Here is an 11331-nt window from a genome sequence, read left to right as displayed (position 1 = left end):
AGCGGTGGGGGTGAAGATGGTGAGCGAGGGAGGAGGCGGAAGAGTGGTTGGGTGGAGAATGGCTTGCAGAGGTGGACGAGGATGGCGATGCTGAAGAGATGGTCGTGGGGTTGAAGAGCTCGGTAATCTTCTTGTAAATAGTGTTCTTTTCTTCTTCATCTCCTTCGGCACCGCCGGAGACATTTTGGGAGGCTGGTTGATTGACGATTGATGATACCATTCTGCGATTTTCGTTGTCATTCATTCTACTCATTCGCTTAATAGATAGAGCAAAGCATGCCACCTTGGAGAAGTTCTACGCAGCCTCCTGAGCAGTGACTAGTGAAGAACGATCACAGAAGCCTCCACGGAGTTGACTTTGCTTGTGCACTTATTGCCTTTTACGGATATTGCGGATGTACTAGCTCCAGTGAGAACTTGAGCGTGCACCACGATGCCAGCAGTGGAGGACGCTCACAAGAGCGTCTGGCGGGCTGTGCTTGGGGATAAAGAAGCTTGATGGGAGGCCCGGTTCAGCAATACGTTGTATCGCTAGCATGGCTCTGCGGATCTGCAACGCGGGTTGAAGACGGATAGAACATGCCGTCCAAGAATAAGAACCGCTCATGCAGAATCGTCCTGGAGGTTTATCGCTATGTATCGACACATTTTGAATTTGCGAAACTGCGTTGTTCTGTGGCGGCGAATTCAGGGGGTTAGACGTATTGAGCGAACATGCGCGCTTCTACACAACTTCCAGCACGGTGAGATAATTGAATATGTCCCGAGAGTCGAGGTGCGGCTGTTGGAGTTGGCATTACTCACTATGGTAGATACTCCGCCATCGATTCACAGGATGTCTGATCCTCAGTAGCGCGGACGACAGAAACAGTCTCACACGAAGGCATTGAAGCTCTGCTCATCTGCCCAACTCTGGGTTGGCAAATCTGTACTAAGGGACTCACGAACTGCGAGTCATTGTACGAGTGCTTGGTACAAGGCATAGCAGAGCTGACTATCAAGACTATCAGTCAGGTTTCCAGACAAAGGTTCTCGCGTACGGCTGATCGTAATCCAAGTGACGAATCCGCATAATGCTAACTTCTGTAGTTTCTCTCGACACGATGAGGGGTTCACATCCACCCTTCGCCGCCCTCAGTGCCTAATTCCTCGAGGTCGCCGAGACCGGCGGACAGGCGGTTATAGATTCCTACTTGATACGATCCAAGACCACCAAACCTACCATCCAAAAGTCTGCAAAGCGCTGGTACAAGCCAGGGACGTCAGCCGTACACCGTCCTCTGATCGGGAAGCACAGACTTCGAGCTACCATAGCGTCAGCGTAGCTCCGGCATTCCGACTGGGTCATGCCGAGAGTATGGGATAGCGCACCGGCAAAGTATTCCGGTGGAGCAAGCCAAAGACTCAGAGTATCTTGAAAGTTTCCAGGAGCATTGGGGCTGTGCGATAACACGTTGGCGAAGCGTCAGGTGCTGTATTCGGATGCGCCAGAGTGGTGCTAACGCTAAAGGCCGCAAGATGGCACGTGCAATGATCTGTCGTTGCGGTAGCCGAGCGACGGTCCCGCGGTGTTGGTCGCCGTTAACAGGCGCTAGCTAGCTGTTAGACCACTGCGGTCCGTGGGTTGGTATCGGAGACTCCGTGACACTGATGCTGGGAAACGGGTAGGCGGCACGGCGGGCCGAATTTGAGAGCTGAAATGAGACGCAAAGATGAATTAAGCAGTCGGGTTGGCAACCTGAAAGGCGGGTTGAGACTGATTTAGGTAAAACGATGATATTTTTCTGAGGAAATACTTGAGAAGGTAAGAGCTTGTGGTAGTGGCAGGAGGCCCCATACGACGACAAAACGCAGAGTGCAGAGACTAACCAACAAAACGAGCATCGAACGTTGACATATGAACTAACGATATGACAAAAGGACATCAAATAGAAATAACAATGCCTGTTCCCAAATTACTCCCGCTGGAATGCTTTGCTACAGTATGCAGACTTTTCCATGCTTTTTCATGCCAAACAGCCGTCAACATGATCCCGTATTGATACAGAGTGTGAAAACGTCAAACCCCAGAAGGAAAGCGCCAGAGTATGCTGATAAAACGCGAACGTCCGACCGTTGCTAACATAACGCATGCCGCACAGCGGCTGTATCGGACAAGAGGGGCAGTCAACGCGAAAACCGGAGCGAATGCGTAATCCAAAACTACAGCTGTCACCAGGAGCGGCTGTAGACGGAGTGTAACCAAGCGAAGGTTGGCCAGATGGCCTGGAGGAGAAACGAGAGCGACCTGTCGCGCCGGAAAGCCGGAAAGTCTCGATGCGGGTCTTGTTGAGATTGGGCCGATATTATGGACGTTCGGAAATCATCGTCGAATCATCTGTTGGATCGTCGCCAGCGACGGGTCTTCGGCGAGCCATTTGCCCTGAGCAGCATCCTGGACCCGCAGGGAATACTCAACGCGCTCGTCAGTAATGGAAGCCAGTTCCTGCAAGTCCGAAACCAGTCAGTGAGTATTCGTTGTACCAGCGGTATGGGCACGCTCTCTAAGCGTGCTCAAGAGGCAAAGTTCGACTTACCACGCGCAAAGACTGATCGACTGCTTGTAGCTGCGCCTGGCGCCCATGCGATCTCGGACCTCTCAGTACAGCATTGCGAGCGTTGATCCAGCGCATCGCAGCGGTGGCTCGAAGGTACGTCCTCTGGCTTTTGAACCGACGGACACTGGCGTCCAGAATGACACTAATTCAGTCCAACGGGTCAGCCCAAGCGACCCAGGTTGAGGACCGCCACCGAAACGCCGAGCGTAGCCGGTATCCAGATCTAGACGACTGCAGGAAGATGACTTACGACCTCAGTTGAGCCTTCTCTGCCTCGGGGTTCCCACTCGGCGGTACTGACGAGGCTGAGAAAGGACCTGCGAGAATCGACCTTCCTTCTGCGACGCATTGTCGGACCAAGGCGTACCCTTCGAGGTAGTACTCCTCTGCCGTAGGCGATGTTCGTATTTGCGCGATGTAGTGTTGGAGGTTTCGGAAGTCGGTCACGATCTCTGCAACGCGCATGGCGCGGGCGTCGTTTACTGAGCAGCGTCTCCATTAGCATCTAGGATGGTGACAATGATGATGAACAGACATAGCAGGTTGACGGGTTGGGACAGAACAAAGATGTAAAACAGCCTTACGTCCATCAGCCATTGTGGCAACTTGATTAGTGGATTAAAAAATAAAGATAGTCGAGAAGCGAAGCGAAGGTGATTACGGATGATCAACGAAAGACATGCAAGTTAGCTTGCCTCAGAAGGGCTGCTCCAGCTCGTGGCCGCCCACAACGTCTTATAGAGAGGCGACTTTGGCCCTCCACAACGGTCGAAATGATAGCTACGACCGCGTGGGAGTGGGATCAGTGCGCATGGCTGCTCCCGCCGCCAGCAGTAGCCAAACACGCCCTGTGGGGTTTCCAGCTGGGTTGGGATGCTCAGCATCACCAGGGGCAGTAACGATATTGGACAGCCGCAAAAGTGCTTTGGGTAAAGTCAATGAAGGTAGTTGGGTCGAAGGAAGAGGAATAGCAGTAACGTGCAGCAAAGCGAGCGAGGAAAGCTGATGGTGCTGCAGACGCCCATCAGCACGGTCAATATAGATCAATAACGATGGTCCAATTCGTGCCTCAGCTTGGTGATAGCAAGCCACCGAGCGCCACAAGGCCGAAATCCGCTTAGAGGGCCGCCAAGACGGTCTCAAGCTGCTTCTCGAGAAGCGCAGTAGCGCCCATCATTGGCTGCTAGCGACAAATGTCAGTTTGACCGTCGTTGCGCCTGCTGAGACGGAAGTTTAAGCTCGTTGCGCCTGCAGCCAAAACATGGCTCCACACCGTCATGGGAAAACGTGCGAACGACTTTCGGCTAGCCACGCGATGGCTGTGCATCGGATCTGCCGAGCGGCTCCTCCACTCACAAGCGACAACCTCGCGGCTGCAAACAAGTAAGCTATCTTGGGAACTTTGACAGCTGAGGCTGGGCGGACACTAGTGCCGTAACTGGTGCTTAGAAGGACTAGTCATACATACAAACGGTACCGGCTGCGGCTGAGACTCCCAAATATGCATCTTTTGCTGCAGGAACGCAGCTCTAATAACCCATGCCCAGCGATTGAAGGAGTCTCACGAGTCGTATAGACTCATTCAGCGCCTGAAAACCCACCTGAACCAGTATTAGGGTACGCACGTATCGCTACAGCTTGCAAGTGCCGGAGATTCTTCCATCAGTCCTTGTCTGCAATCGCCTGTAACCGGTCGTCGATCTCCTCCTCGGTCAGCGCTCTGAACTCGTTCTGAGTGCCCTCCTTTCCATCAGTTCTCGGCCCCCCCACTATGCCGACCTCCAGCTCGCCCTTCTTGAAGTCGACACTCAGCACGGTGCTCAATGTTGTTATTCCGAGCTCGACGACATCTTCCCATGAGCCTTCTGCGCAATCCTTATTCTTCAATTTCTTCTCCAAGAAATTCAGAGCTTCCTGTGTCTTCGGCCCGGATGCCGTCGCTTTGTAGCCCGTGTAGTAGCCGGCAGGATCACACTTGTATAGCTGAGGACCAAACTCCGAATCGACTGATATAAGGGTAGATGCGACCCCGAGCGGACGCATGTACGCCTAGTGGAGATAGTTAGTTATCGTGAATGCCCACCGTTAGGAGTTTGCGCAACGTACTCGCTGCGTGTAGACCTGGTTGATATTCGCCAATCTCTTCGCCAGCACGTCGCACGGCATTTCATATCCGTACTTGTACCGGAACTCAGCAGCTTCTCCTCGCGCTCGGTTGACGGACGCTCTTGCATCGGCGATGGAGCCTGTCATGACGCAGCCAACGGAAGGTGAGAGCCTGTAGACGTAGGAGACAGACGAGGGATCGATGAGCTTGTCCTGTGATAGCAATGTGAACAACTGGACTCGTGGTTTATCGACGCTGGTGATGGCCGCTTACGGGAACCTTTTTTTGTGAGATAACCACCGCACAGCTCTTGCCCCTCACCCCTACGGAGGTTATGTTTGCTGCCGTTATCGCTTTGAAGGCATACTCTATGATGCGCTCCCACGTCAGCTTCGCGGTCCCAGTTTGGCCCACGGCTGGCCGTTGGCTGTGGCTAAGCGGTGTATAGACGGTGATCGAATGTACGAACCGACTTGGTACAATCGGCCTTGGTCGGAGAAGATGGTGATGTGCCTGTCGTATCCCGCGCTGCCTGTTCAACAACCAGGTGTTAGTTTGATGAGCTTGGATTGACAACAACATCAACGGCCCATAGCTACTTGCCGGACATGGTGACGTGGTTCTTGGGGTGTCTGTTGCTGGAGTGTATGCGTCTTGCTCGAGACCTGTCAGAGGTTTTCTGATGCAATCTAATGCAAGGGTAGAGGTGGGCGAGGCGGTAGCTGATATGCGATGATCCTCCAGGCACAGCTTGAAGCTCTAGCAAACGCGTCGCTCCCCGGGCGCGGACGTGCCAAGCTCCGCCCGGAGGGAGGAAAGGGCCGCGCTGGCCAATCAGACCTCCCAGAAGAAAAGTTCTGGAAAGTCTTCATGACTGCGAGCGCTGAACATTATCAGCTGTACGGTGATGCCGGAGAACTGCAAGCCTGTAGATGTCCTTCCGCTGCTCACACATGTCCATAACATAGTGCCTCGGATTTAGAATCTGTCATAATGTCTCGGATACCGGCCTGGAAAAGGCTTGGTCTGAAGCTGAGCTCCGCGCAAGAGCTTCCAGATGAAGCACTCGCCGTACCTGAATCAAACGTCTATTCGAAGAAACGCAAGCTCGAGCATGAGACGAATGGCCACAAAGCTAGCAACCATGAAGGCGATCAAGCGAATAGTGCCGGAGAGAATGGTCACATGAGCAATGGGAGCAAGAAGAGAATGCTTTGTGAGACCAACAGGAGCTCCAAAGACCATGAGATGGGACCTACTCCAAGGACAGACCAGAAGTTAGCTACAGCCAGCCGTTCAGAGAATTCACCAGAGTCGATGAAAAAGAGCAGGAAGAAGTCCGAATCAGATCACCCAATCGATTCAGCTGTCGAGGACGCCCTCAACCCGCAAGCAAGCAGTCACGTGTCAGGGAAGCCGGGAAGTGATCAAACAGACTTCGGTGTGATTGGGACTGATCCAAAGACACGCAAGAAGCCGAAGAAACATCAGGCCACCGAAACTACTACTAACGACTCTAAATCTTCGCCATCTTCTGCAACGTTAGCCGCAACTCCACAGAAGGTCACTTCCACGCCATCTAAATCCCGCCGAAAGTCAGTTGCATTTACACCAGAAACCAAACAAGAAGACGGTGACAGCGCACAGCAGCTCTTCAAGGCTTGGGTGCAGGAGCAGAACGACGCTGATGCTGAAGCTGGATTTACGCCTGAGCAGATTGCGGAATTTCTGTCTCCGCCGAGGAAAACCATTGCAAGCGCGGATGGTCCGATCTCCCAGCCCGCAGGAGAGCCGGTGAAGAAGAGCAAGAAAGCCAAGAAGGAGAAAAAAACAAAGGCCCGCGCATCTGACCCTGACTTACTTTCGTCGCCGAAAGCCGGCAAAGACCAGGAGGAGGCAGAACCCAGCCCAAACGACGAACAACCGTCCGTCGAAGAGCGAAAGTCGGCTAAGAAGGCTCTACGCGAAGCTCGAGCAAAACCAACACCTACAGCCCAGCCAACACCGCAGTATCTAGAGTACCTGACCCATTACCACACTAACCGTGACACCTGGAAATTCAACAAAGCAAAGCAAACCGACCTCCTCAAGCACCTCTTCAACATCTACCGAATCCCTTCTCAGTACGACGACGCACTCATCGCCTACATCTCCGGCCTTCAGGGCCAAGCCGCACGCCAGCGACTGCGTGAAACCGCCACTGCCGTTATCGCTGAGGATATCGGAAACCCACCAGCAGCATTTGTCCAAGCTTCAACGGACGTCATGGACGACCCCGCAGCCCGCAAAGCCGCTCACGACGACGCTCTGCGCGAGCGTCTCCGCAAAGAAAAGAAGCGCCGCCGAGAGGAAGACGATGAGGAAGCCGCGCAGAGTGAGGAGTATCAGCAGAAGCTAAAGCGACGACGAAGGGCGGAGAGGGTACTGCTTGCACTAGGAGGGCAGGATGTGCCGAATCCGCCTGAGTCGTCCGCGGTAGGCAACGGGGAGGTGAGGAGGAACGACGAAGCTGTGGCGGGGAAGAGGAAGCGGGTTAGGAAGAGGAGGGTGGAGGTGGTGGACGAGAGCAGCAGCAGTAGCGATGAAGGATCGGAGACGGAGATCCCGTCGCCTGCGGCATCCAGCGATGGGAAGCCTGATCGCGAGGGTGGCAGGGCTGAAGATGGCGAGGACAGCGGAACTGATGGTTCAGTCGACAACAGTAGTGACGATGGTTCTAGCAGCGGAACTGACGGCTCGGCCTCAAGCGACGATGACAATTCAGACATCAGCGGAACCGACAGCGATTCCTGACAGAACACCGTTCCCACATCTTTCGTTTGCGTCCCTACACGCAACATTCGTCACAACCATTCAGCGTCGGAACATCTCTCGGCGCTAGAATCAGTCAAGTTCACTAGCGTCATATCCATCAGTACTAGAGATGGCCACCGTCACAGTCTTCACGCCTCTCAGCGTGCTCATGTTTTGAATGGCATGGCAGTCAGCGAAAATGTATATAAAGGCACCCAGCCATGCATCTTTCATAGCGAGATCCCGGTAACTAACTCTACACCAGACGCCAATCGTGAAAGATCACATGAGAACCGGAGATTGAGATAAGCCGCATCTCTCCTCGCCGTACGCGTGCCGTACGCAATAGCAGTGCGCCAACTAGAGTGCAATTCAGGCGCTAAAAGCGAGGAAGGGCTCTGCCAACAACTTCCCCACCCACAACAAGCGCGATAAGAGAGCGCCCCCTTAAGTAAAGAAGCCACTGCAACATGCGCCAATCACGTCTTTGCCTTCTCCCCCGCCTCCCTCCCACCTTCTCCGCCGTCCTTCACCTCCGCTTCCTTGCCTCTCTCCTTCTCCTTCTCCTTCTCCTTCTCCTTGTCTTTCCTGCTCCCACCCCTCCTCCGCCTAACCGGCTCATAAACATCATTGAAGTTCATAACCATAGCCAGCCATCGCAGATCTGGGTCCGGCTGATAATACAAATCGCCGAGAAGCACATTGACCCTCCTCCTGAAGTCCTCACTCAGGCTCCCCAGCCGGACGCGCAGACCAGCCAGTATATCATCGTCATTAGCGCTCCCGCCCACAAGCTTGGATGCCGGCGCGGCCGCAAACGGACTGCCCGTATCCAGCTGGCGCTCCGAGACGCCCCACTTGCCCGCCTTGGTCCTCGCCTCAATCGCCGCAGCCTTATCCTGGCGGCGTGAGAACTCGGCCACCGAGAACGAATACAGCCCATCGACCGCATCCCTGTAGTGCAGCATAAGCTTGAGCAGCTCGTGCAGCTGTGCCGGAAAATCTACCACCGTGCTGCCCAGCAACCCTTTCCTGGTAATGTCCTCGAGGTACTTGCTATGCGCCTGTATCAGATCATCAAGCGTGCACCCCTCCCTCCGCATCTTTTGCTGTAGCTCCGTCCAGCTGGCCTCGACGACCTCGAACAGGATATAGTATTGCAGCTGGTTGACGAAGTGAATCATCTCCGCGACAACCGCGCGCGCCTTCTTCCAGTCCGCGCCGACCTTTTCCGACACGGCGCCCAGCACGCCGCGCGCACCTGTCATGCACCGCCGCCAGGTGCTGCCGAGCGCGAACTCGATGCGCTTGACGCGCCAGAGGAAGTTGAACACCTTGAGGTACTGCTTCCCGGCAAACGGTGTAACAATCACGTCGACGGGGGCGTCGATCCTGTATTCCAGCGTGAAGACATCCCAGCCGATGTCGCCGTGCGTGAGCTCGAGCATGCGTGCGTCAAGGCGGCGCAGCACGTCTGGGAGGTCGTACTGGGCGTTTGAGTTGCGGACCGCGTGCTCGAGCTGCGCAGTCAGCGTGTGGCGGTACTGCGTTATGGCTGGCCGGTCGAGGGCTGAGGACAGGGATTCCATCAGCACGGCGATGAAGTCGCCGGCGCCGAGAAGGATGTAGGATTTCATGGCGCGCAGATGCTCGAAGAGCCGGAAGCGCGTTTCCATGAGCTCGATCAGGCGGGCCATGGTGGTTTTGTAGGCGAGCCCGATGGACCGCTCGAGCGAGGCCGTGTCGCCGTAGCGGAGCTCGCGCGAGGCGGATTTGGAGTAGCTCTCCACCCAAGCGGCGTCGCCGCAGCCGTGGCGGATGAAGTTGAGCGTTTTGCCGATTAAAAAGACTTTGTTGGCGAAGTCTTCGGTTACGATGGTTGGGACCATGGGCGGGTTGAGCTTGTATTTGTCTTCCCAGACGCTTGTAGCGCCGCCTTTCTCGTTACCGTCTTCGTCTTTTTCCGGTAGTTGTTTTTGCTCGCAAACGAAGAACTCAAGGTATGGATCGGATAATTCACCGTCGTAGACCCATTGTCGTAACATGTCGTAAAATGGTCGTGTCACGTGAGAAAGCAATCTTTCGGCAAATGCGCCGACGAATGGATCTCCATGGGAGAGGGAAAAGGAATGAATCAAAGAAATTAGCTCCCCACCCTTCTTGCCTGTTGATCCGTTAGACATGTTTTGTAGATACGCACTGTGACTCACCTCTCGATTCCTCGACCATCAAGCTCATCAAGCGTAAGCCCATCGTCGCTTCCCGCGTCCACACCACACATCGTCGCAGGGTCACGCCTGCCTTGCCAATACCCTGCCGAGGCAGCGACTCGTCCAGCTGCGCCAGCGCCCTGCGGATCTGCCCTTCAAGGGTAGCCACCAGACCAAGGTATGACCGCAGTTCCGCACCAAGTGCAGATCTGAAGCTTTGACCCACAAGGCCACCTTCGGACGAGTCCACAAACTCAGAGAGGCTGCGATACAACAGGGAGGGCTCTGCCAGGGTGTGCAGGAGGCTGATCAACGGCACTGGCAACGTCGCTGGCAGTTTGAGTTTGTTCGGAGCTGAGAAGACGAGGTTGGTGGAGGAGAGGCCTTGGAGTGTAAAAGGGAGATCACGGAGCAGCGCTGGCTCTGACGGCTCCTGCCCCATCCGTTCTGCCTTGTCTTGGGCCTGCGCAGGGGATTTATGCTGTTCATCGGTCTCTTCGGCCTTCCTTCGCTCCGGCCGTCTCTCTAGCCTGAGTGTCTGCACCGATCGAGCCGGTTTGGAGGTCTCGGGCTTCGGTAGCCTGCGCAGACCAGCACTGGAGAAGGCTTCGTTGAATGCAGGGCTGTCCACCAGAAATTGTCTCTCCCCTAGTCGTTGTCTCGGTGACGGGTCTGGAGATTTCTCAAGAGGTTCGACGCTGGACCGATAGCTTGGTACATGGTCTGGTACACGTGCGCCGTCGCTCTGTGTTGTTGTAGGAGGTTCTGAGTCGGAAAGCAGGTGTAGGAAGTGGAGCATGGCCCATTTTTGATTCAGAACCGGTTGCGCGAGGAGCTTGGAGAAGAGATTGGAGAACTTTAATGCTTTGTCTGGGAAACTATTGTCCCGTATTACTGCGCCAGGTCAGCAGGGTCGACCATACATCCATAGTCACTTACAGTCCCGCTTGATCAAATCGGAAACATGATTGACATCTGGCACTATGGCCGGCTCGCCTGCGCTGCAACACCGTCAGCACATCTATCCCGTGCCGAAGCATATCTTGTAGTCCTTGCCTGCCTATAGCCTCAATTGCCAAGTTAAAAGCATCTTCGAACCGCTCGTCTGCTGCCACTTCATCCTCGTCCGGATAAGTCGGTAGTATGCGTTCGAGAAGCTGCGATAACGCGTGCTCGACGCGCTCTTCCTGTGTCTTTGACATTGAAGCGTCGGATGATCATTTCTGCTGCGTCCGATGTGCGGTTGGCGACGCGCTTTGCGGCGGACTGGACGTGGTGTTTTGGTGAAGTGTTTGGTCTTGGCATGGTGGGGGTTTACGGCGGGATTCAGGGTCCGCTCCGCTCCATAATTGACTGCCAGTGCCGGTCGAGTTTAGGTAGGTAAGGTAGTAGTTTCATGCACCGAAGGATGATAGCACGGACAGAGGATAGTCGAAGGAGCGTTTTTGACAGCTCATGCTACTACCATAGAGCCAAGCATAGTCAAAACACGTAACTCACGCACTGCCCTAGTGCTAACGATACATACATTTTCCTTTGTGCCAAACACCCCGCGACGCAACTGAGAGAGTGCTTGCTTTCCAAGAAAGCAGAAAGTGATGGTAACGCCTAATGCCCATGCAGC

General features: G+C 54.7%; 4 protein-coding genes across 4 annotated transcripts; 1 reads left to right on the top strand and 3 right to left on the bottom strand.

Moving 5' to 3' along the window:
* Nucleotides 1–2362: 2362 nt before the first annotated feature.
* On the bottom strand, nucleotides 2363–3194 carry W97_02572 (uncharacterized protein; the record flags this gene model as incomplete). Its single annotated transcript, XM_007780472.1, has 4 exons — nucleotides 2363–2485; nucleotides 2577–2739; nucleotides 2848–3079; nucleotides 3182–3194. The coding sequence occupies 4 exons, from the start codon at nucleotides 3192–3194 to the stop codon at nucleotides 2363–2365; spliced, it is 531 nt and encodes a 176-aa protein (XP_007778662.1).
* A 1065-nt stretch (nucleotides 3195–4259) lies between these two features.
* W97_02571 (proteasome subunit alpha type-6) lies at nucleotides 4260–5314 on the bottom strand (the record flags this gene model as incomplete). Its single annotated transcript, XM_007780471.1, has 5 exons — nucleotides 4260–4646; nucleotides 4704–4916; nucleotides 4978–5072; nucleotides 5174–5217; nucleotides 5304–5314. The coding sequence occupies 5 exons, from the start codon at nucleotides 5312–5314 to the stop codon at nucleotides 4260–4262; spliced, it is 750 nt and encodes a 249-aa protein (XP_007778661.1).
* Nucleotides 5315–5697: 383 nt separating this feature from the next.
* On the top strand, nucleotides 5698–7497 carry W97_02570 (uncharacterized protein; the record flags this gene model as incomplete). The annotated part of the gene is made up of 1 exon (XM_007780470.1): nucleotides 5698–7497. One exon carries the CDS (start codon nucleotides 5698–5700, stop codon nucleotides 7495–7497), a length of 1800 nt encoding a protein of 599 aa, XP_007778660.1.
* A 479-nt stretch (nucleotides 7498–7976) lies between these two features.
* Nucleotides 7977–10909, bottom strand: W97_02569 (uncharacterized protein; the record flags this gene model as incomplete). The annotated part of the gene is made up of 5 exons (XM_007780469.1): nucleotides 7977–9661; nucleotides 9708–10350; nucleotides 10426–10601; nucleotides 10647–10708; nucleotides 10806–10909. The coding sequence occupies 5 exons, from the start codon at nucleotides 10907–10909 to the stop codon at nucleotides 7977–7979; spliced, it is 2670 nt and encodes an 889-aa protein (XP_007778659.1).
* Between the last annotated feature and the right edge of the window lie 422 nt (nucleotides 10910–11331).

Source organism: Coniosporium apollinis (genome assembly GCF_000281105.1).
Source record: "Coniosporium apollinis CBS 100218 chromosome Unknown supercont1.9, whole genome shotgun sequence".
Taxonomy (NCBI): domain Eukaryota; kingdom Fungi; phylum Ascomycota; class Dothideomycetes; genus Coniosporium; species Coniosporium apollinis.
The sequence above is the reverse complement of the archived record's forward strand: the minus strand, read 5'-3'. Positions and strand labels throughout refer to the sequence as shown.